This window comes from Vulpes lagopus, chromosome 4 (genome assembly GCF_018345385.1).
Source record: "Vulpes lagopus strain Blue_001 chromosome 4, ASM1834538v1, whole genome shotgun sequence".
In the NCBI taxonomy this organism is placed as follows: Eukaryota; Metazoa; Chordata; class Mammalia; order Carnivora; family Canidae; genus Vulpes; species Vulpes lagopus.
This window is the reverse complement of record NC_054827.1, coordinates 97,498,199-97,524,433: the sequence shown is the minus strand read 5'-3', so window position 1 is coordinate 97,524,433 and position 26,235 is coordinate 97,498,199. Positions and strand designations below refer to the sequence as shown.

Here is a 26,235-nt window from a genome sequence, read left to right as displayed (position 1 = left end):
TGATTTGCCAGAGCATGTTTGACCATGATGGAGTTTGAAGGAACCAACTCACTGGGAGGTGGATCCCATGACTTACTGACCCAATGTGCAGGCACAAACTGGCACTTCATGCCATTTTCCCATTATCCCTTGCTTGCAAGGTAGCAGAAATCTCCTTACTGGTTTCAAGATATGAACACTAGGGCCTCCAGTTGCTACCATGAGGACTGTGGCTAATTAATGATCCCCTTTCCCTCTGACCCTCATGTTCCCCATGCTTTTGCCAGGCACAGTTCTTCAGAACCATAGACAATTAGCATTCAGAAATGGAATACAATCTATTTTGTACTCTAGTCTCATCATGTTTCCTGTGACCTCCCTACTTCCCTTCAATGCTTCTCACTGCTTAAAAGGTAACTTCTCAGCACAGAACACCAGGCCCTTTGGGATGTCCATCCACACCACACAGTCCCATCTTATCTCTTGTCGTTTTCCCTCCAGTCATAGTCTATGACACAGCAATACTGAGCTCCTTCTCTTTCTGATTTTTATGTTTCCATACATTTGCAAATGCTGTTCCCTCTGACTAGAATATGCAACACCCCAGACTTACACACACACACACACACACACACACACACACACACACACTTTATGCCTAGTAAAATCTTATTCCACCTCTGAGTCTCTGAAACCTATGATATCATCTTGGATCACCCTAAGCAGACCTGGTTTCTCCTCTTGGACTCCTCATTTTGGCTATTTACCTGACTGTGATAGTACTTGAGGGCAGGGCCCTTCCTCCTTCAATACTGGATCTCAAAAAACCAGATTAGTGGCCCTCAATACATGCTTGCAGATGGGCTGCATCAATGTTTTTTTTGCTTAAGTGGGAGATCCTAATATGTAGCAGCCTCCCCTTTCCTGCCTAACCAAAAAAAAATTTTTAAATTGATTTTGGTTTGCACAGCTACTTTTTATCCTAAAAATGTTTAATTTTTAAAATATTTTATTTATTTATTCATGAGAGACGCAGAGGGGGGCAGAGACATGGGCAGAGGGAGAGGCAGGCTCTATGCAGGGAGCCCAGTGTGGAACTCCATCCTGGGACTCCAGGATCATGCTCTGGGTGGAAGGCAGATGCTCAATTGTTGAGCCACCCAGGCGTCCCAAAATGTTTAATTTTGTATGACTCCAATTCTGGGCCATAATATCAGAGGATCTCCCACCAGAGGATGTCGTTCTCTTGACGCTCCCCTCTTCAATACAATTAATTTCAGTCCACATTACTGAGTGCACTGGGCTGGCAGCCCCTTAGGAATGTGCATATTAGCAAAGCAACGTCAAAGAATCCAAAAAGATGGGAGGTATGGGATAGCCCATGTGGAGACATCCACATAGAAAGACTGGTTAGCTTTCCAGAGAGGAAACATTTCAAGTAGTCAAGATGGGACAGCCTCTTGAGTAAAGCCAATAAAATAGGCCAGTGATGGTATGTGGGGTTACCCTAATGTAAGGAAATGAATGAAATAAGATCTACTTCATTGATTAGCATTCCAAAAGGAAATTCCTCATACATGGCCGTAGTGGATCTCTGTTTTCAAGAGCATTTAAATATACTCATCTATCTAAAGAGAGAATGTGTCTTCCTAAATCGGGCCAGGCCAGAGAAGGCATCTTAGGAGTCTGATCCTGAACAGGATTTTTTACTTTTGGCCACATTATTTTATATATGCCTAGCCTTATGGCAGCACTGTCCTCAGTGGGAGCAGGACAATTAGGGAGGGGCAGCAAGTGTTTTAATGACAGTATTTCTAGACTCACTGGCCAGAGCCCATCAGACCTTCTTCTCTAACTCCTGCTTAGGATTCACAGTCTCCAGGCCACTTTTTCATTTCCACCCAAGGATGATTCCACTCAAGCTTTTTAATCATGCAAACCTGAAAAAGTTACAGCCATGAATTCTTCTGATAAACTGGATGGCATGTGCTCAAGACTGAGCATCAGATCTAGCTTGACTGAAGAGAAGGAATGCTCTAGCTACACATACCTAGGATATCCAGCTTTGGACCACTTCTCTCATTTTAATTTTTTAAAAAGATTTTTATTTATTTATTCATGAAAGACAGAAAAAGAGAGACAGGGACCTAGGCAGAGGGAGAAGCAGGCTCCCTGTGGGGAGCCCAATGCAGGACTCAATCCCAGGACCCCAGGATCACAACCTTGAGCTGAAGGCAGATGCTCAACCACTGAGCCACCCAGGCACCCTTCTAATTTTAATTAAGAGTGATTATTCTGGAGCTCACCTCAGTTTCTCATGTGTTTAAGTCCTGGGTGAGTGATGGCAATGGGCCAGTCTCCAGGCAGAGTCCCCTTTAGTTCTTCTGACCTCTGCCCTACCACTTCCAATTTCATCTTGTCCATTCTGCTGAATGCTCCACAGGCAACTCTGTGGGTTTGTTGTGAGCAGATCCCATGACCAGTTAGTGGGCTAATATGAGAATTTTATTAAATACATTCTTCTCTCAGTTGCCTCCATCCCCTCCCCTATTTCTCGGGTGTACTCTTTGGGGAATTACTACAACTATCCAGTCAGCAGCTGCAGTCCCCACTTGTGGGAAAGTTTTCATATGCCAGATGTAAATGTTAATAGAATAACCTGTCAATATGACTGGTACATTATTGGGAGTTACCGCTCTGTGTGAGCTCAACCAAGAAAGGACACCATATGCAAAATTCCAAACCATAGATACTTCAAATCTAAGGAGCCCAGGACTGCCAAAGAGGGTTATATTTCCCCATAAACAACTCTAAGTGCTTGAGTTCTCAAATAATCAACTCAACTGGTAAATACACATGCATCTTAAAATATGTGGACAACTTCCATATACATATTTTGGAGAAAATAATTTAACTTAGTTGCCACTTATTTTCCTTAATTTTGTGAATTCCACAAGGATTCTGAAGGATTATACCAGGGACATGTGAGATGTTAGTTTCCAGTAAATATTCTTCCTAAATGCAATGTGGCTGTTTGAGTTTTTTTTTTCTATGGATTACAACAATAAGGCCTGGGTACACTGAAAGAATATTTTGGTAGAGGTGCAAGACCTATGATTCATGGTTATTTTAAAAGCGTGAGAGTTGCTTTGTCTTTAAGAATGGAATGGACACTTTATACACAACTCATGTATTTGGCCTACCACTCAAAAATCTTTTTAACTAACTTTTAATTTTTGATGTGGCCAGATAGTGTTTGGCATCTGATTGTTAGCTATTAGTTCTATCTTTTGAATAGTTTTTGTGGTCTATTGTAGTATTATTTTATTTGAAAAGTTAATTAGCCACATCATAAAATGGGTTACTAAAACATCCCTTTGGTGATTAGTTAAAACTCTTTTGAGTGCATATAGCAACACAAAATGCTGTTATACTCTAGAAGGACAGCGGAATGAAGATAAATTGTAGGTGACCTGGCTTTGCAGAAAGAACCTGAAATTGAGTGGCACAATTGGATTCAACTGGTGGTTCTGCTATGTTCTGAATGTTTAACTTCAGGAAGTTTTCTTGGCTTCAGCTTTCTTGCCTATAAAACGGGAAGTCTAACATTCTTCTAATTCATTGTGTGGATTAAATTAAACATCATATTTAAAGAGCCTAGCATCTGGCATATAACAATGCAACATAAATGCTAACTACTATTGTCAATGTTATTGGCTTTGATTTTAAGAACTTCTAATTTAATGAGAAAATGAGGATGTGATTAATTATAAAATAGACAATATCAAATATATGTTATAATAGAAGTCTACAAAGGTTTGAGGAATGGCAAGCAATGACCAATTAATTCCAACTCTTCCTCGAAACTTCTTTCTCCAGATAGCTACATGGTTATTCTCTCATGCCTCAAGTCTATGCTCAGATCCCATTTTTACTAATGAGTCCTTGTTTGGCAACCCTAAGTAAAAATTGTACCCACATCTATACCCCCTTCCTCCTCCCTTTGGTATAGTTTTCTCCATGGCACTTACTAGTGAAATATTATATAACTTATTTATGCTATTTATTGTCTTTCTCCATGAGGATGAAGATTTTCATCTGGTTGCTCACTGCTGTATGCCAGCAGCCAGAACATCCCACTGAGGAACTGGCATGAACTGGGCATTAGAGGGACACCAGTGAGCAAAACCTGCTGTGGTCCCTGCTGTTGTGGTGCTCATACATCAACTTGGAAGAGGAGTAGAATCTCAAGAGTGAGACAGAGGGTGTGCAGAGGAAGTGGGCAGTACATGAACTGAGCTTAAGATGAAGCACGGGGCTGGATGGGGTGTCTGGGGAAAAGGACGGGGAAGAACTACACTAGAGATGTGGCGGAAGGAATGGAAGAGAGGAAGGAATGGAAGAGAGCAAGGGCTAAAAGGAACTGAGTGCCATGTGGAGGAGTTCACTCCACAGGAAACAGGGGATGTCAAAGGATTTGGGGAAATGGAAATAGACAACCTGAACTTATTTCTGAAGGACCACTTTGCCAACGTGCAAAAGGCAGATGTGAAGGACGCAGACAGCCAGGTAAAGATGCACTCTTTCATCCTGATGCAGATCAGTGTGCATTTTCTCATCCTTCTCTCTCTCTATTCTGCTGTCCCTATCTTGTCTTTTTTTCAACCTATGTTATCTGTTCTTCTCACTGGCTGTCCTCTGCTCTACTATGATTCCCATCACTGTATGTTTTTTGTAAACTTTTTATTTTGAAATAAGTAATTAAAAACACTCACAAGATGTTAAAAAAAAAACAATACAGAGAGGGCTCATGCTCCACGCATGAGTTAAGTTTTTCTCTCTCTCTCCCCCAGCTTCTGCCATCACTGTGTGGTTTCATCCTTAGAAAGATCACAAGGAAAATATTTCATTCTTTGAAACACTGGCTTTGGAAAAATCTTGACCCAAATAACTCTCACTACTGAAAAAGCCCAACATACATATGTGACCATAGTCTCCCCACTGGTAAAGAGAGTGGACAGATTCTATCCTGGGTGGAATGGAGCAAGAACACTGTACCACATCTCTCCTGCTGAAAGCAGCAGGACACCAGGACAGAATACATGGGACAGCTACTGGGGACTCAGAGGAGTACATGAGAGCAGGCAGCCTGAGGAAGAAGATCATAATTCAAAGTACCCCAGAACTGGTAGTGAGTTGATCACTTTTTCTTCCAGTCTCCCCTATGTGGTGAGCTCAGTGTAGCTCCAAACCCAGAAGTGGGCTTTAGCTCCAGGAAAAGCCTCTAGCTCTGGCCCCAGACACAGAAAAGAGGTCTCTAATGTTCAGAGAGTTCATTTATCTCTTTTTCTATAAAAAATGTTCTCAGTTCTCTAGTGCCCCAGACCTAAAGCAATTTTGTGGCAGCAATAAGGGATGGCAGGAAATAAAAACTGGAAGACAGAGAAATCTTCTTCTTCAGTCACAAGAGTTAATGATCCTCAGAGGTAAACCCCATGACCTTTTTCTCTTTTTTGGACTTTGATTGCTTATTTCAGACAAAAGCACAGTCAAATCAAGTGTGCAGGAATGTGGGGATAAAGCCCAGGGACCCAGAACTATTGAGGAGATTACAATGAAGCAGGAGTTTGAGACAGCAATCCCTTAAAGTTGTTTATAAACTCTTGGGCTTACCCCTGAGCTGTACATGTATGAATCTGACTTTACACAGATTCCAGAGGCTTTGAGTAGTGAAATATGAGACAGACTACTGTCTGGGTCCCAGACTGGCCACTAGTGAGACAGATCCAAATTGAGTTGACCTTGGAACCACAATGCAGAAAAGTCTTGGGGAACTTGGAACTTCTGGTCTGAACCCAACTGGGACAGTTCTAAAACAAAAATACCATGTGCCATAAGTTTAAACAACAGCCATAGCCTCAGAATATAATCTCTAAATTGTCTAGGATACAATCCAAATTTATTCAGCATACAAAAATCAAACATCCCTGCCCCCCAACCAGATATCTTACTAGCAATATTGTGATGAAACTGATACTGGAATTATCTGAGAAAGACTTGAGAGCAGTTATTATAAATATTTTACAACAGAAGAGTATAGTCTTGAAAAATAAAGAGTCTCAGCAAAGAAAAGGAAAAAAATAATCAAGTGGAAATGTTAGAAATAAAAAAAATTTCAGCAACAAAAATAATAAACTCACTGGATGGGTTCAGCAACAGAATAGGGGTGACAGAGGAAGCCATAAGTAGTAAATTTATAAATAGATCAATAGAAATGATCTAATTAGAATAGATGATAAAAGATTGAGGAATAAAGTGAATAGAACTGTAACGATCACAGGGTACCTGGGTGGCACAGTTGGTTAAGTGTCCGACTCTTGATTTTAGCTCAGGTCGTAATCTCAGGGTTGTGAGATTGAGCCCCCATGTCGGGGTCCATGCTCCATGCAGTCTGCTTAAGCTTTCTCTCTCCCTCTACCCCTCCCCCTCTTCTCTCTGTAAAAGAAATAAATCTTAAAAAAAAAGAAGAACTGTTGTGATTTGAGGACAACAATAAATTCTTAGACTCATACCATCTAAGTCCCAGAAGGAAAAGAGAAAAACATGGAGTAGAAAAGTCTTTAACTAATGGCTGACAGCTCAGTTTATTATCAGAAGGCAATCATATAATGTGTTTTACTGACAGTTTAAAGAAGGAAAAAAAAAACAATTGATCATATCAAGTGACATTTTCCAGAAAGGCATTTGAAAAACTTAATATATATTCATGATAAAACTCTCAGCAAACTAGAAACCGAAAGAACTTTCCTCCACCTTATAAAGAATATCTACAAAAACCTACTGCTATTCTATATAATGGTGAAAGACTGGCGGGCAGGGGGGGACTGCTTCTACCCTAAGAACAAGGCAAGGATGCTGTCTTTCACCACTACCATCCAACCTCCTATTGGAAGTCCTAGCTGGTGCAATAAGTCAAGAAAAATAAATAAAAGGCATATGCATTGGAAAGAAGAAATAAAACTATATCTATTCAGAGACAACATGACTATCTATGTAGAAATCCAAAGGAGGGATCCCTGGGTGGCACAGTGAAGAAAGAAGAAATGCATTTCCATATGCACTGGAAGAAGAAATAAAACTATATCTATTCAGAGACAACATGACTATCTATGTAGAAAATCCAAAGGAGGGATCCCTGGGTGGCCCCTGTGTCTCTGCCTCTCTCTCTTTCTCTCTCTGTGACTATCATAAATTAAAAAAAAAAGAAAATCCAAAGGAATACACACACACACACGCATGTGTACCCATGTACGAGCATATACACATATATGTATACCTTAGAACAAATAATTGAGTTTAGCAAGATTGTAGGATATAAGGGCAGCACACAAAAATCAATTATATTTCTCAATGAACAACAATGAGAAATGAACAATTAGAAACTGAAATTTACATTAGGTTTTCAACAGCTCATAATACCCCTATATAGAAATCTACCACACATGTATACGATCTACGCTGCAAAATCCTGATGAAAGAATTTAAAGACGTCCTACAGAAGTGGAAAGTAAGGCTATACTGACTTCATGGATTATAAGGCAAAACACAGGATTGATTTACAGATTTAACATAATTCCAATCAAAATCCCAGCAGGAAATTTTATATAGACACATAAGCTGATCCTCAAATTTATATGGAAAGGCAAAGGAAATAGAATAGTTGAAACACTTTTCAAAAAGAAAAATAAGATTGGAAGAATCATGCTGATTCTAAGACTCACCACAAAGCTATACTAATCAAGGAGTACTGGCAGAGGAATAGACATATTGATCAATTGAACAGAATCAACATCAAGAAGTAGCTTCCCACAGATATGTTTAGTTGGTTTTTGACAAATGCACAAAGGCAATTCAGTGGAGGAAGGATAATCTTTTCAACAAATGATGCTGAAACAATTTGACTCCCACATGTATACAAATGAACCTTGGCCCAGATCTTACATGTTATACAAACGTCCACTCAAAATGAGTCAGAGATCTAAAGTATAAAACTTTTAAGAGACCACCTAGGAGAAAATCTTCATCACCTGGGGTCATACAAAGGCTCTTAGATATGTCACCTGAAACATGATCCATGCAAGAAAAAATAATGATAAACTGGACTTCATCAAGATTAAATACTTTTGCTCTGCAAAGGGTACCAGCAAGAGGTTAAAAAGTCAAGCACAGATCAGAGAAGAATATTTGCAGATCATATCTCTGATAAATGATTTACCTTCAGAATATATAAACTCATAATTCTACTATAAGATGTCAAATAACTCCATTTAGAAATAGGTAAAAGAATTGAATGAACATTTAACCAAAGAGAAGATACAGATGGAGAATAATAACAAAACATTTAACAGCATTAGTCAGTGTGGAAACGAAAACCAAAATGATGGAAAAATACCACTGCACGCCTATAAGAATGGAGAAAATAATAAAAAAAGAAAAGAAATACCAAGTGCTGGTGGGAATGTAGAGCACCTGGAACTCTCATACATTGCTGGTGGAAATGCAAAATGGTTCAGCCCTCAGGAAAATAGTTTGGCAGTTTCTTGTAATGCTAAATGTACAGTTACCAATATAAACCAGCAAATCCCACTCCTATGTGTACACACATGGAAAAAATTAAACTATGTTCACAAAAACCCCTGTTCACAAGTAAACATTTGAGTGCAGCTCTCATCATAACTGCCCCAAATTAGAAGCAACTGATATGCCCTTGCACAGGTAACTGGATAAACAAACTGTGGTCCATCTCTAATGATAAAAAAGCACAAACTCGGGCAGCCTGAGTGGCTCAGTGGTTTAGCGCCACCGTCAGCAAGGCCTGATCCTGGGGTTCCACATAGAGTCCCACATCAGGCTCCCTGCATGGAGCCTGCTTCTCCCTCTGCCTCTCTCTCTTGTTCTCTGTGTCTCTCATGAATAAATAAATAAAAAATTTAAAAAAATGCACAAACTGTTGACATGCACAATTTGAATGAGTCTCAAAATAATTATGCTAAGTGAACAGAAGTCAGTTTCAAATGGTTAGGTGCTGCATGACTCCATTTATATGACATTCTTGAAAGAGACAAAGCTAATGTGACAGGAGACAGAGTAGTGGCTGCCAGCAGACAGGGTGGGAGAGGGCCTGAGGATCAACAGGGCAGGAGGGTGGACTGGGATGGGGTGTGGGGATGAGATGGTTCTGTGTCTGAGAGTGGTAGTAATAACATAAATCTATGCATCATTCTTAGAACTATACACCCAAAGGTCAATTTTTTTTGGTATTTTCATTTAAAAAATAAAATTAAGGAAGAAAGGAGCTGACAAGTCTCATTGCTTCCTTAAGGCTATCTAGATATTCAGAGCAATGTCAGTGCCAGCCAGTTACAAAGACTGCAGAGACAAACAGGATCTTTGTTGATTGCTTTTGGAACCTCCGCTACATACATGTGGGTTACTCCACCAAGCATTTGACATCACAGTTTCTTTTTTTTTTTTTTTTGAAAGATTTTATTTATTTATTCATGAGACACACACACACACACACACACACACACACAGAGAAAGAGAGAGAGAGAGAGAGAGAGAGAGAGAGAGAGAGAGAGAGAGAGGCAGAGACACAGGCAGAGGGAGAAGCAGGCTCCACGCAGGGAGCCCGATGTGGGACTCGATACCGGGACTCCAGGATCACAACCTGAGCCAAAGGCAGATGCTCAACCACTGAGCCACCCTGGCATCCCTCTTTTCCTTTTTTAAAAATTTTATTTATTTATTTATTCATGAGAGACACAGAGAGAGGCAGAGACATAGGCAGAGGGAGAAGCAGGCTTTCTTCAGGGAGCCTGATGCAGGATCTGATCCCAAGACCCCAGGATCACGACCTGAGCTAAAGGGAGACATTCAACCACTGAACCACCCAGGTGTCCTGAGCTGGTTCTTAATTTTCAATGGGATTTGAGTAGTAGTCACCTCTAGCATTCATACAAATGTGTAGTAATCCATATTGTTTCCTAACTGAATTACAGGATAATCATGACTTATAATACTTAACGAAGTATTAGTTAATTCCATAAACAGCACTTTCTATATTTGAAGCCAAGAGAAATCATTTAAAAATTCTCTCACAGTTTTGTTTGTTCTGAGAAGTTATGATAGGCTCTTCCCACATCTTACTTTTACCCCACCACACACACATAAACACACACACACACACACACACGTACAAAAGATTTTAAAAATATGCAAAGTAAATCCATTTTAGATTCTGAGACACAAACTGTACATTTTCCATGTAACAAATGATATCTACACTTAAGGTTTAAGAAGGAATTCTGTCTTGTTGTGTATGAATTAGTACCATCTATTTACTGGCTACTAGGTGGTTTTTCTTTGATGAAACCTTTGACCTAAAGTATTTTTGACTCAGCCAAGATAGAGATAAGAAATACCTAGGTGTCGAATAACAAAAATCATTTCATCATCAACACCTTTTTTCCCCCCTTTACTTTTAATAAGTCCAGTACCACCACTGTCAGGTAACAAAAATCTTCTTATCTTTTGCCACCAGTTGGAAAGTAGCTATGCTCAGGAGCATGGCGTAAGGATGACAAGGCCAGCTTACCTTCCAGCAGGTCTCTGGCCAGACCAGGTTCTGCCCCTGTGGACCGAACAAAGTCTGACAGGACTGCGTCCATATCAAGAGTCATAGGATCATGTAGAAGGGCTGCCCAACACTCAGCTGAGGTGGGGTTTGGAAGCAGGCTAGAAACCATCCATCTGCAAGAAAGAAAAGAGAAGCCATGGTGCTATAAGAGGGGATGTAAATGGCAAAAATGCACATGAGTGAAAACACATGCAAAGAATGGAAAGATGAAACCACTTCTGCCTGTTTGGGACAACTGCTGTGCTCTTCATGTAAGACATGCAATAAAAATCAAACCCAAGTATCATCCCTCTGAGCGTGCCATATGAGACAAGGGCACATTACTAACTCCAGTGCTTCTGACCTTACATTTTGTCACTTCCAATGACAGCTGATTGAAAAGTAGATATATCAGCAATTGCACTACTAGGTATTTATCCCAAAGGATACAAACATAGTGATTCCAAGGGGCACCTGCACCCTAATGTTTATAGTAGCAATGTCCACAATAGTCAAAATTGGAAAGAACCCAGATATTCCTTGACAGATGAATGGAGAAAGAAAAAGTACACACACACACACTGAAATATTACTCAGCCATCAAAAGAACAAAATCTTGCCATTTGCAATGACATGGATGGAACTAGAGGGTATTATGCTAAGCAAAATAAATTAGTTAGGGAAAGACAAATACCATATGATTTCACTCATGTGTGGAATTTAAGAAACCAAACAGTTGAACATAGGGGAAGGGAAGGAAAAATAAAACAAGATGAAATCAGAGAGGGAGACAAACCATAACAGATCCTTAACTCTAGGAAACAAACTAAGTTGCTGGAGGGGAGGTCTGGGGCAGTGGGGGATGGGGTAACTAAGTGATGGGCATTAAGGAGGGCACTTGATGGAATGAGACTGAATGTTGTGATGAATCACTGATGAATCACTAAATTCTGCCTTTGAAACTAACAATGTAGTATAGGTTAATTAAATTGAATTAAAATAAAAATTTTTTAAAAAGAAGATAGACTGGATAGTTTAAAAAATCAAACACCTACGTACACATTGATTAATTTGGAGTTACTAGATTCCCAATCCTCTTTCAAGTTATCCAAACATGTAACATCTCCACAATTAATTGCATTGCCCACCATATCCCAATTATGGCTTTATTAATGAGCCAACACACTCCCTCGGTTCTCACCCACCACTTGGCTCTTAGGAAAGAGTCCATGCAATCTAGAGTCAACTGAAGTACCAAACCTACTGAAATGACTGCTAAGCTATCTGTAATATCTCCAAGAATTGTTGTAGTCACAGTAACAATCCAACACAATTCATAAAGATGCTAGATTTCCCAGGCAGGGTAGTCCTGGTTAGAAAGATACAACAAGCATCCTGCAACTTGACCACAAAATGCACTAGCCAATTTTGCTGGAGGAAAGCAACTAGCACCTGGCCTGTGAGGCTCACGTTGGAGAACCAGTGCTAGGCCACCGGTGGATACCTGGCCATAGCTGACGAAGTATAAATGCATTCCTGTGTTTTGCATACATAAGAGATGGGCAAATTATGGCCCATGAGCCAAATGGGATCTACCATCTGTTTTTGTAAATAAAATGGCACTGGAACACAGTCACATTCATTCATTCACATGTTGTCTCTGGTTGCTTTTGCACATGGCTGAGTTGAGCCATTAAAACAGAGACCATAAGGCCCACAAAACTAAAAACATTTACTAGCTGGAGCATTACAGAAAGTTTGCTGAGCCCACTACAAATTTTATACTGATATAAAAGCCCATGGAAAATTTTATACTGGTATAAAGTAAGCATATAATTAAGTATGTAATTAACTTTACCTGCTGTGGGGTGAGTTCAAGTCCCATGCTATTGATGAGTGTCCTTTTTCCTTCTTCCTAGATAACCACTCGCATGCTCTGCTCGTGGGACAGAGGCTCTGACAACTGCTGCTGCTTTAGCACCAGGCACACTGTCCTAATCTGAGCCCCAAACCTGCCCCTCTGACAACCTGTGACATGCTGTCTAACCTCTCTGAGACCCTCTGTCTGTTTGTTAAGACTGGTGGAAATAAGCTGATCTACAGTTCAAGATTGTGAGGATGGGGGATCAAGCAGGGAGGTGTGTGACCTCACAGATGTTCATGTTTTTACACCATCTTGCTCATGGCTCTTACTTGGGCGGAATTTTTGGTTGGTGTTGCTACAAAGTAAGAAAACTATGTGACCTGATGTATATGGTACCAATTAGGAGATCGCCTTCTTCCTTCTCTCTGTGTACTGGAGCCTTGACTGGGAGGCTTCTTCTTTTGTCACTTCCACCTAGAGAACAAATCAGAGAATAAGAGCACATTATTCTCCTTACTTGCAGACAGAAGCTGAAGGCTTTGCCTCTTGTCACATGAAGCTGCATCTGAGGCATGGCCAGCTGTTTGTGGCATGCTGCTGCCCTCCTGGGCCCTACAGGCACCTGCCAGCCAGCTGACCATCAGATCCTGCATCCAGGGGACTCCTGCAAGGGAGAGGGTATTTCAACTTTTCTCATTTTAGCAAGTATCTATATTTCAATGAGTATTCCTTTCACAATACAGAGCTTTTTAAATTTATTTTTTAAAAAATATTTATATATTTGAGAAAGAGAGACCAAGAGCACAGGGTGAGGGACAGAGGGAGAAGGAAAAAGAGAATCTTAAGCAGATTCCCTGCTGAGCATGGAGCCTGACATGGGGCTTGATCTCATGACCTGAGCCGAAATCAAGAGTCATACACTTAATTGACTAAGCTACCCAGGTACCCCTGCAGAGCTCTTTTAAATCTTACTAACTCCATACTAATATATTCAACCTTAGCTATTTTTTTAAACTGTGAAAACATAAACCTAACATGAAATTTACCATTTTAACTTTTCAGGTTAAAAGGAGCCCCTTTTCAGGTCAGTGGCATTAGCATTCACACTGTTGTACAAACATCGCCATTATTACTTCTAGAACTTTTTCATCTTCTCCAGCCAAAGCTCTGTCCTCATTAAACACTAACTCCCATTTCTCTTCTAACCCCAGCACTTTGCAACTATCATTCTACTTTGTTTCTGAATTTGGACAGTCTAGGTATGTTGTAAAAGCAATCATATGATATTTGTCCTTTGTGACTGGTTTATTTCGCTCAAGCATAATGGCCTCAAGGTCCATCTGTGTTTAGCAGGTGTTAGAATTTCTTCTCCTTTTAAGCCTGGTCTTGGTCCATGTGTACTGCTGTAACACCAAACCACAGACCTAGCAGCTTAAATTGTAGACATTAATTTCTCACAGTCTGGAGGCTGGGAAGTCTGAGATCAAGGTGTTTGCAGAGCTGGTGTCCAGTAAGGGCCCACTCCCTGGCTTGCAGATTGCCAACTTGTTGCTGTGTCCTCACATAACTGAGAGAATGAGCTCTAGTCTCTTTTTCCTTCTTAGAAGGACACTAAACCTTCATGGGGGCTCCATATTCATGACCTCATCTAGATCTGATCTAGACCTAATTACCTCCTGAAGGCTCTACATCCTAATATACCACACTGGGGGGTAGGCCTTCAACATATGAATTTTGGGGGTATACATGGATGCAGTTCACAACAAGGCTGAGTAATATTCCATTGCATGGATATACCATATTTTGTTTATCCATTCATCTGTACTGGATGCCTGTATGCTTGTGTTTTTTCCACCTTTTAGTTATTGGGAGTAACTCCATCTAAATCATTTTTACACTTAGGTCGCCATGTTGTGACCATTTCAAGTTTTCCCCAGTGTTAGAGTACAGGTTAATGCCCATACCTCCTCTTCTGTACCTTGTTCTCCATGCAGAGATTAAAGAATACAGATTTTTTGGCTACATTCAAAAATACATTTTTGGGGCCACATTCAAATATAAATATTTGGGGGGCACCTGGGTGGCTCAGTGATTGAGCATCTGCCTTCAACTCAGGTCATGACCCCAGCATCCTGGGATCGAGTCCCACATTAGGCTCCCTGCAGGGAGCTTGCTTCTCCCACCTCTGCTTATGTCTCTGCCCCTCCATGTGTCTCTCATGAATAAGTAAATAAAATCTTAAAAAAAGTAAACATTTGCATGGCAAGAAGTTACTCTGCCTAGCCCCCTGAAGACTCCTTTTTAAAACCTAATACCCCCACTGCCATCAAGTTCTCATGGTCATGCAGTGTGGTGACATAGGAGGATGGGCCATGAGGATACGGGTTCCTGGCTACCTTGGCCATCCTCACCCTGCTCCCCATGCCACTTCTTCCAGCATACTTCTGGACCCCTCAACCTGCCTTTCATGAACCAATGCACCCACACTGCCTAGTTCTATTGATGTGAGGTTCAGGGGGGGCATGTCCTGCCTCATTCCTATACATTCAGGCCCTTGGACTCCTCTGAGAATCTCACATTGTGGTGTGTCAAGCTATTCTCGCTGACTTTGCCTTAGGAGAGGCAGTGCAGCAGGGAATAGAAGCTTGGCCCTGGAATCGGTCCCTTGGTGCCAAAGGGGCCCCATCACGATGGCCTATATGACCTCAGGCACGCACTCAGTCCCCTCTCACACAATATGGTGCTTTGACTAGGTAAGGACCTTATCTGTTATAATGTCCTGGGATTTGAATGTCTCAAAAAACAGAGAGGAGCAGAGGTTTTCAATTGCTTTGTAAAAACTGATGGAAAATGACACTGAGAGATTCCTTCTCCTATTTTATTTCTATGTGTGTATATGTCTGCCACTCTTCTGCTTCCAAGCAGCCCTATGAAACAGGCTCACTGGGGGTGGAATGTCTCTGTGGTTTATGTGGCAGGTGGAGTAGCGTGCACACCGGAGGTGCAGCAATGTTCCCCTGAGGTCTTGGGAGACGGGTCTTAGCTAGGCCCCGTGGGGGACGGTCAGTTGCCAGCTATGTTCCTGGGGCTGCCTGTGTGTTTTTAGTAGGGGCTGCTGCCTAGGCTCTGAGGACAAGTGGCAACTGTCTGAGAATTGGCAGAGTCACTACATAATCCTGAATACCAAATCACTGGGTAGGCATTTTCCTAAAAACCATTTTGTTGAACATCCTCTGTATTGAATAGGTATTTTTATTATTCCTTTTTATGTGTGAAGTGGATGGAGGTTCGGAGAAGGGAAGAGCTATGGGGGGCACTGCTGGGACATGCCTGGTCTCCACATGCGGTTCTCTTCCTCTTGCTCTGAGAGAGTGGTCTGTGACGCTTCCCCTTCCCTTCAGGGAGCAAGGCTGGGCTGACCATGAGCATGAGACCTCTTTAGCTTGGCCACATCCTAAGTGCCAGCTCTGACCCAGCTGAAGGTGGATGCATAACAAACAATGGAAATGATAAGGCAGGGTTTACAGGAGAGTAAGTGGCTTGCAATATCTGTGGAAGAGTTCTGTAAACAATTATAGGCTATTCAGATATTTGAGATCCTCTTGTTACTGCAAGTCAGAGCCAGAACCACTGAAACAATGGTTCTCAAAGTGTGTTCCTCAGACCACCAGCAGCAGCAACTTCCCCTGGGAACCATCTAGAAATGCCCTTTCCCAGGCCCCACCCTAGACCTGCTGAATCAGAATGTCTATGCATATCCTTCAGGAGATTCTTTTTCATTTATTCATTTAATTTTTTCATTTATTCATTTCATTTTTTCATTTATTCAGTTATTTTTATTATTTATATTAACATGAATGCATGTATATTTATTTTATACTTTGAGTTATTATTCAATACTAGGTATTCATTTTGTTGCTTAAATTATTCCAGCTTTAGCCATGGGAAGCTCTTCCAGGCTGCTTCCTATGTCCCTTTGATAAGATCCCATCCTTTTTTTTTTTTTTTATTGGAGTTCAGTTTGCCAACATATAGCATTACACCCAGTGCTCATCCCGCCAGGTGCCCCCCTCAGTGCCCATCACCCAGTCACCCCAACAACCTGCCCACCTCCCTTTCCACTAGCCCTTGTTCATTTCCCAGAGTTAGGTGTCTCTCATGTTTTGTCACCCTCACTGATATTTTCACTCATTTTCTCTCCTTTCCCTTTATTACCTTTCACTAATTTTTATATTCCCCAAATGAATGAGACCATATAATGATTGTCCTTCTCCGATTGACTTATTGACTCAGCATAATACCCTCCAGGTCCATCCACGTCGAAGCAAATGGTAGGGTATTTGTCATTTCTAATGGCTGAGTAATATTCCATTGTATACACAGACCACATCTTCTTTATCCATTCATCTTTCTATGGACACTGAGGCTCCTTTCACAGTTTGGCTTTTGTGGACATTGCTGCTATAAACATTGGGGTGCAGGTGTTCTGGCGTTTCATTGCATCTGTATCTTTGGGGTAAATCCCCAACAGTGCAATTGCTGGGTTGTAGGGCAGATCTATTTTTAACTAGTTGAGGAACCTCTACACAATTTTCCAGAGTGGCTGCACCAGTTCACATTCCCACCAACAGTGCAGGAGGGTTCCCCTTTCTGCACATTCTCTCCAACATTTGTTGTTTACCGTCTTGTTAATTTTCCCCATTCTCACTGGTGTGAGGTGGTATCTCATTGTGGTTTGGATTTGTATTTCCCTGATGGCAAGTGATGCGGAGCATTTTCTCATGTGCGTGTTGGCCATGTCTATGTCTTCCTCTGTGAGATTTCTGTTCATGTCTTTTGCCCATTTCATGATTAGATTGTTTGTTTCTTTGGTGTTGAGTTTAATAAGTTCTTTATAGATCTTGGAAACTAGCCCTTTATCTGATACGTCATTTGCAAATATCTTCTCCCATTCTGTAGCTTGTCTTTTAGTTTTGTTGACTGTATCCTTTGCTGTGCAGAAGCTTTTTATCTTGATGAAGTACCAACAATTCATTTTTGCTTTTGTTTCCCTTGCCTTCATGGATGTATCTTGCAAGAAGTTGCTGTGACCAAGTTCAAAGGGTGTTGCCTGTGTTCTCTAGGATTTTGATGGATTATTTTCGCACATTTAGATCTTTCATCCATTTTGAGTTTATCTTTGTGTCTGGTGTAAGAGAATGGTCTAGTTTCATTCTTCTGCATGTGGATGTCCAATTTTCCCAGCACCATTTATTGAAGAGACTGTCTTTCTTCCAGTGGATAGTCTTTCCTCCTTTGTCAAATATTAGTTGGCCATAGAGTTGAGGGCCCATTTCTGGGTTCTCTATTTTGTTCCATTGATCTATGTGTCTGTTTTTGTGCCAGTACCACACTGTCTTGATCACAGCTTTGTAGTACAACCTGAAATCTGGCATTGTGATGCCCCCGGCTCTGGTTTTCTTTTTCAATATTCCCCTGGCTATTCGGGGTCTTTTCTGATTCCACACAAATCTTAAGATGATTTGTTCCAACTCTCTGAAGAAAGTCCATGGTATTTTGATAGGGATTGCATTGAACGTGTAAATTGCCCTGGGTAACACTGACATTTTCACAATATTAATTCTGCCAATCCATGAACATGGAATATTTTTCCATCTCTTTGTGTCTTCCTCAATTTCTTTCAGAAGTGTTCTGTAGTTTTTAGGGAATAGATCCTTTACCTCCTTGGTTAGGTTTATTCCTAGGTATCTTATGCTTTTGGTGCAATTGTAAATGGGATTGACTCCTTAATTTCTCTTTCTTCAGTCTCATTGTTAGTGTATAGAAATGCCACTGACTTCTGGGCATTGATTTTGTATCCTGCCACACTGCTGAATTGCTGTATGAGTTCTAGCAATCTTGAGGTGGAGTCTTTTGGGTTTTCTATGTAGAGTATCATGTCATCTGCGAAGAGGGAGAGTTTGACTTCTTCTTTGCCAATCTGAATGCTTTTTTTTTTTCCCTTTTTGTTGCCTGATTGCTGAGGCTAGGACTTCTAATACTCTGTTGAATGGCAGTGGTGAGAGTGGACATCTCTGTCGTTTTCCTGATCTTAGGGGAAAGGCTCCCAGTGTTTCCCCATTGAGAATGATATTTGCTGTGGGCTTTTTGTAGATGGCTTTTAAGATGCTGAGGAATGTTCCCCGTATCCCTAGACTCTGAAGAGTTTTGATCAGGAATGAATTCTGTATTTTGTCAAATGCTTTCTCTGCATCTATTGAGAGGATGATATGGTTCTTGTTTTTTCTCTTGTTGATATGCTCTATCAGCCTTGCATCCCAAGGATAAACCCCACGTGGTCATGATGAATAATCTTCTTAATGTACTGTTGGATCCTATTAGCAATAACTTGTTGAGAATTTTTGCATCAGTGTTCATCAGGGATATTGGTCTATAATTCTCCTTTTTCGTTGGGTCTTAGTCTGGTTTTGGAATTAAGGTGATGCTGGCCTCATAGAACAAGTTTGGAAGTAATCTTTCCAAACAGCTTTAGTAGAATAGGCATGGTTTCTTCTTTAAACGTTTGATAGAATTCCCCTGGGAAGCCATCTGGCCCTGGACTTTTGTATCTTGGGAGGTTTTTGATGACTGCTTCAATTTCCTCCCTGCTTATTGGCCTGTTCAGGTTTTCTATTTCTTCCTGATCCAGTTTTGGTAGTTTGTGGTTTTCCAGGAATGCGTCCATTTATTCTAGATTGCCTAGTTTATTGGCATATAGCTGCTCATAGTAAGTTTTTAAAATCGTTTGTATTCCTTGGTATTGGTGGTGATCTCTCCTTTCTCATTCATGATTTTATTAACTTGAGTCTTTCTCTCTCTTCCTTTTAATAAGACTGGCTAATGGCTTATCTATCTTATTAATTCTTTCAAAGAACTAACTCCTGGTTTTGTTGATCTGTTCCACAGTTCTTCTGCTCTCTATTTCATTGAGTTCTGCTCGAATCTTCATTAACTCTCTTCTTCTGCTGGGTGAAGGTTTTATTTGCTGTTCTTTCTCCATTTCCTTTAGGTGCAAGGTTAGCTTTTGTACTTGAGTTTTTTCCCGTTTTTGGATGGATGCGTGTATTGCAATGTATTTTCCTCCTCAGAACTGCTTTTGCTGTATCCCAAAGATTTTGAACGGTTGTATCTTCATTCTCATTAGTTTCCATGAATCTTTTTAATTATTCCCTAATTTCCTGGTTGACCCTTTCATCTTTTAGCAGGATAGTCTTTAACCTCCACGTGTCTGAAATCCTTCCAAACTTCTTCCTGTGGTTTTGTTCTGGTTTCAAAGCATTATGGTCTGAAAATATGTAGGGGACAATCCCAATCTTTTGGTATCAGTTAAGACCTGATTTGTGACCCAGTATGTGGTCTATTCTGTAGAAAGTTCCATGTACACTTGATAAGAATGTGTATTCAATTGCGTTTGGATGTAAAGTTCTGTAAATACCTGTCATCCAGTCTTTCTCAGTGATCTTCAATTCGGCTTTGCAAAGAGTGTAAGGGTCCTTCATAATTAGATGATGAGGCCTGTCCTCCATTTCTAGATCAAACAGCTGCCTGCTGAGAGAGAATGAGGTGAGCCAATTGGAGTTGAAGGGTTTGATGAAAGGCTGTTAGTGTGATCTGGAGAATAGATCGCAAGTGCTTTCCCCAGAGCATCTCCAGTCTAGGAGCTGCCTGCTGCCCTGCTTCCTCTATTTGCCATTATACTGTCTGTCCCATTGGCAGGAGGTGTTTAGGAAGAGGTGCTGTAATGGTTTGTGCCACTACGGTGGAAAGTGGACATCAGAGGAAGACTGGAATTGATGTCTGCTGAGGAGTGTGATGGATAGCTCAAGCGTTCATGTGGATGCAGGCTACAGTAGCTGCTAGACTGTGGACTATGAGAAGAACTGTCCAACATTCCTCTGTAGCCAGGCTGATCCATCCCACTGGAGGAGCTCCAAGGGTCACTGCTGTGATGGCCATCTTGCATGAAGAAGGAGCTAGGGAAAGTGCTGGCTGCTGGTTTTGAGGAAGGGTAGCCTGGCAAGTCCCTATTGTAGTCGACAGTGCTTGCTGATGGAGCATAAACCGCTTTCCCATTATAGTAGTACATCAAAGAGTTGCCGCCCATGCCCGGGATTGTGTATGAGCAGTACCTGGTCTTGGAATCTGTTTTCTCCTCAGTCCCACTCTAACAACTTTTATTTCAAACTCACTGACACTAAAAAAAAATAAAAAAAAATAAAAAAAGAAAAACTCACTGACCCTTTTTTTCACAAGCCCTTCAGGGGATTCTGCGGTGGCTGAAGTCTCAGGACCACTGGTCTCAGAGATATGAATTCAGGTTGCTAATGACCATTTCTTTTTTTTTTTTAATCAAGATTTTATTTATCTGTCAGAAAGAAGGAGAGAGGACAAGTAGGCAGAGCAGCAGGCAGAGTGAGAGGGAGACACAGACTCCCTGTTGAGTAGAGAGCCCAATGTGAGATGTGGGGCTGGATCCCAGGACTCTGGGATCATGACCTAAGCTGAAGGCAGACACTTAACAGACTGAACCACTCAGGCCCCAACTAAGGAGCACTTCTTTTCTTCTTCTTCTTCATCTTTCTTTCTTTCTTTCTTTCTTTCTTTCTTTCTTTCTTTCTTTCTTTCTTTCTTTCTTCTCTCTCTCTCTTTCTTTCTTTCTTTCTCTCTCTTTTTTTAAAGATTTTATTTATTTATTTATGAGAGATAGAGAGAGAGGCAGAGACATAGGCAGAGGGAGAAGTAGGCTCCTCACAGGGAGTCCGATGCGGCACTTGATCCTGAAGCTCCAGGATCATGCCTTGAACCAAAGATAGATGCTCAAACGCTGAGCCACCCAGGCATCCCCTGAGGAACATTTCTAGAAGAGGTAAAAATGACACAGCATCAGAACAAAAATGGTGACATTTTCCCCCCTTTATAATTATCTTCTCTTCTTTTGTTTGATATCTGCCTCCCCATTTCCCTAACCAAATTTTTATTCCCTTCCTTCTTGAGCTGAAACACAGAATTGGCCAGATTTTTCAGAACTCAGGCCTTGTTTCAACAAACTTCCTGTTCTGCTCATCCTCTCCTGAGGCTTCCCTCCAGGGCAGTTCTGGCTGCGGGTCCAGGACCTGATACCCAGCCCCTGCAGAGGCTCTCCTCTCCTTCCCAGTCTTGCTCACAGTCGCCTTACCCCACTGGAGTTGTTCTCTCTTGCGATATGAACTCTGTTGCATAGGCTCATCCAGGGTCTCTGTCTCCCCAAACTTAGCGCTTTTGCTCTCAGACCTCAGACCAAGGCCTGACCCCAGGACCCTGGCTTGGAATCACAGAGTGTTCATGCTGCATGGGTGTCCCTGAATTCAATACCACATTCTTTCCAGTACTGGAGGTGGCTGCATTCACTGCATTCAAGCAGTGAATATGCATTCAGTTGCTATTTTGTTTAGTTGTTATTCTAGTGAGTGTGTGAGACTCAAACACTGGGCACCATGAGCTACTTGGGCTTCTCCAGGAGCTTTCCAGCAGGCAGAGAGAGAGAAAGAGAGAGAGAGAGAGAGAGTCAGAAACAGGTGCAGGCCTTAGAGACTGCCAGTATTGGGCCCCTGTCCAATGGAGGAATTGGTCTAAACAGAGAGAACAAAATTAGGAAAGAGATGCAGCAGGATAGACAAATTATAGCAGGATCAGTTTTTTGTTAACTTCCTTTCAGTGGAGCCTGACTAAAACACGTCTCTAATGTATTTGTTTGTGGATGTTATAACCAGAGATTGGAACGTGGCAAGATGGGATGAAGACCTAGATTGGGAGATGGAGGTGGAGGCTGGTGGTCTGACCACTGGGGAGAGACAAAGGAAGACCACAGGGAGAATGAAAGTTATTCTCCACCCCCAGAGCGGCAAATAAGCTAGTTAACGCCTTGCATGTCATTGTGTGTAATGTCCATTCATTCCCACAGAGGGCCTGCAGTCTGAGGGTTTGAATCCAACTTCATTCTCCTTTCAACCCTCCAGGTTTCACAGTATCTGGTTCCCAGCAGGGCCAGGACTAGGGTGAAGAAGGTAAGGCACTTGCCACATGCCAAACTGAAGGGACTGCAGACATCTATCTCAGAGCTCAAGCTCAACAAAGGTTTAGTGCTGTTAAGAAAAATCAAAGTTAGCGCAAAAATATTCTTGAGGAACAAAATATAAACATTTTAAATGAAGTAAGGATCAGCATGACTAACTCTTCCTTGGTTTCTGGCTCCATGTGGTGGCCAGTCATGGGCACACACCCCGAGTTTGCTAACTGATGGCTGGTATCTCTGAAAAGACTCCTTAGAACATAACCACAGTACCACTATCAGACCCCAAATTAATAACCCTTCCTGTCATTAATATCCAGATGGTGTTCCATTTCCAAATATCTCAAATGCTACACATGTATGTATATTTAAATTTTCAATTTGTTTGAACCAGATTTCAAATAAAGTCTATGCATCATAACTGGCTGATAGGTGTGTTTTTTTTTTAATTTATAGGTTTTTGCCTCCATCTTCTTTTACTCCTGTTTGTTGAAAAAGCTTGATCCAGTCTATTAAAAATAGTTTATATATATATATATATATATATATATATATATATATATATATAGTTGTCTTTCTTTTCCTTAATGCTTCTGGATTTTGAGTCTTAAATTTTTTTTCTTTGCCAGATTGTAGAGAATTCACCCATGTTTTCTTCTATGAATTGAAGGGTTTTTTTTTATTTTTAAAATTCTGATCCAGTTGGAATTGATCTTGGTGCATCAACTGAGGAATGAATCCAGTTTTATCATTTTCTCTATGTCTATCCAACTATTCGAACACCACTTATGGAAAAGCCCATCAGTGAGTAAGCCCCTCTGATTTCAGATGCCTCCCTTTATTATATACCAAGTTTGCTTATGCAATTGTGTCTATTTCTGTATTTTTCTGTTAGATAAATGCCCAGGTATTCATAAAAGGTATCTTTTCCCCCATTATGTGCATTAACTGGTTATCATAGTTATAAACAAAGCTATTGATTTGTAGATGTTAAATTTATATTCTGCTATTTTTCTTTTTTAAGATTTTGTTTATTTATTCATGAGAGACACAGAGAGAGGCAGAGACATAGGCAGAGGGAAAAGCAAGCCTCCTGCAGGGAGCCCAATGCAGGATTCGATCCTGGAACCCTGGGATCATGCCCTGAGTCAAAGGTAGATGTTCAACCTCTGAGCCATCCAGGTGTCCCTATCCTACTATTTTTCTAAGTTCCTAATGTTTGTAGAAATTTTTTCATAGTTTTTTTTCCTAGATATGCAATCATATCAAATACAAATAGAGATTGTGTTACCCTTTTAAGTTTCAACTCATAAGCCTCATTTTCTCTCACTTGATTGAGTTGACTAAATATAATAGTAAATATTAGTAGAGGTAAGGGATCTTTGCTTTGCTCCTAAGTTTAGTGGGAATAACTTTGGTATTTCCACATTGAGTAAGATGGTAGCTGCTGGCTTTTGAACTATACACACATGCTAACATACTCATACATATATTTAGAAAGTATCTATGTACCTTAATGAGTGGTATTATCATGAATGGATGTTGACTTTCACATGACTTTTTTGTTAAGACCTATTAATATGATAAATTCTATTAATGGACTTAAATACTGAACCATACATACTCATATTTCTGTAATAAACCTTCTTTAATCATTCATTGGTATTTCTTTTTTATGCAGCTTTTGATTCACTTTGCTAGTTTTTATTTAAATTCCTACATTGATGGGGCACCTAGGTGGCTCAGTCAGTTAAATGTCTGAGTCTTGATTTCAGCTCAGGTCATGATCTCAGGACTGTGAATTCAAGCTTCAAATCAGGTTCAACATTGGGCGAGAAGCCTGCTTAAGATTCTCTGTTTCTCTCTCTGCCCCTTCCCACCATTTGTGCTCTTTCTCAATTTTATTTATAAAATAAAATAAAATTCCAATATTGATATTAGTGCATTAGCTTGATACATGGTTTTTATTTTTACATCCAACCCATGTCACATTTTACAATCAACATTGTATACACAAAACAAAATTAGAAGTTTATTTTCCTTCTCAACTCTCTTGCAATAACCTAAGTGGCATTGAGATCATTTGATATTTGAAGGTTTGGCAGTTTTCACTGTGAATCAATCTGTTCTTGAGGCTTCTTTTAGGGTAAGCTATTTTACAACCTTTTTTCTACGGAAATAATTCTGTGTAGACTTTCTATCTCTATAGGATTCAACTTTGTTACATTGTATTTTCCTACAGATTTATCCATTTTATCTTGGATTTCAAATTTATTTGAATGGAATTTGACAATAAAGGCATTCTTCTCATGGGTCTAAATCCTCTGTCTAAATGAGGAAAATAACTGTTACTTGCTGAATGCCCACAAGGACACTGACTATACTAAATGTTTTATGAGTGAGTTAACTACAATATAGACAACTCCACAAGGTAAAAGGCTTTGTTTCCTTTTACTGATAACCAGACAGCCCAGCAGCAGACTTATTCTCATACAGATCTTCTTTGATCCACAATTCACCATTCACTTTCTCTTTACAATGGTACAGGGGTCTTTAAATGTTGTCCAAAGCGTCTGGTACTTTGGTAATATACCATATGAACAGATGCATGATCAGAAGCAAAATATTTCCTTAGTTGATACTTATTTATACCTTTTAACGATTTTCTCACAGTATTGAAAGATGGAAGAAAAGTTTCTCCTAAAATTCTTATTTTGGGGAATAGTAGTGAGTATAGGACTACTGAGGTTGTCTCTTATGTGCATTGAAATAATATATGAGGTGCCTGGGTGGTGCAGTTGGTCAAGTGACAGACTCTTGATTTTGGTTCAGGTCATGATCTAGGTGTCCTGAGATGGAGCCCTGCATAAGGCTTTTTTAAAAAGGTTCTCTTTTCCCTCTGACTTCCCCTAAAATAAATAAAAAAATCTTTGAAATAATATATTAATCAGTGAAGTATCTAATTCTTCAGGGCTCTTAATATAAAAGTTGGTATACAACAGTCATCATGCTCAAGGCTCATGATCCCCAAAGATTTACAGACGGTTCTTTCTATGCTATTTCTACCTTCAACTCACATTAAAGACTAGGCAATTCTTAAAGAATGCATAAGGAATAATAACCACTAATATTGATGATAATATTTAAACATGGAAGTTAACCTTTAAGGCCATGAGACAGATATTCATTGTGACTTGTAGAGAACAGCTACATCCTTGCAACTGTGTAATATGCCCACCCCCTAAAATGATCACTTTCCAAGAGAAGTTGGATGTAAGAGGCATTATCTTATCCCTACAAATCTGCAGCAGAGCTTGCCTGCACAAATCCAGGCCTCCAGCACTGGAATTCTTACAATGTTCCCTTGCTTTGAAGGATTTATATTTTTATTCTCCAGGTCCACAAATCTAGCTGTCACACTGGAATAAAATATGAGTCTGAACCAGACCAATGTGCCATCAACACGGGTTTAAAAGGAGCCGAACAACTTACTAATCATAATCAGGTTTATATTTATACTATTTTTCCCATTATTTTATTTAGCTGTTTTTCTGTGAAAAGACATGTTTTCTATCAGGTTAAAGAGCTAAAGGGTCAGACTCTCTCTGTACTCTTCCCCTTGTCATC

The 26,235-nt window shown here is 40.4% G+C and overlaps 1 protein-coding gene across 3 annotated transcripts in view; it reads right to left on the bottom strand.

The window, feature by feature from the left end:
• The window catches only part of OTUD7A (OTU deubiquitinase 7A), a 380,270-nt gene that overhangs the window by 153,604 nt on the left and 200,431 nt on the right, over window positions 1-26,235 (bottom strand). For 2 of the 3 annotated variants that reach the window (XM_041753204.1, XM_041753206.1), the window contains exons 3-4: window positions 12,902-12,995; window positions 10,637-10,791 (exon numbers count right to left, since the gene is read on the bottom strand). In XM_041753204.1, coding sequence (XP_041609138.1) covers window positions 10,637-10,787 — 151 coding nt within the window. In that variant the 5' untranslated portion in view covers window positions 10,788-10,791; window positions 12,902-12,995. Of the gene's footprint in view, window positions 1-10,636; window positions 10,792-12,901; window positions 12,996-13,038; window positions 13,186-26,235 lie in introns of all 3 variants that reach the window. The other variant, XM_041753205.1, reaches the window with a different exon arrangement.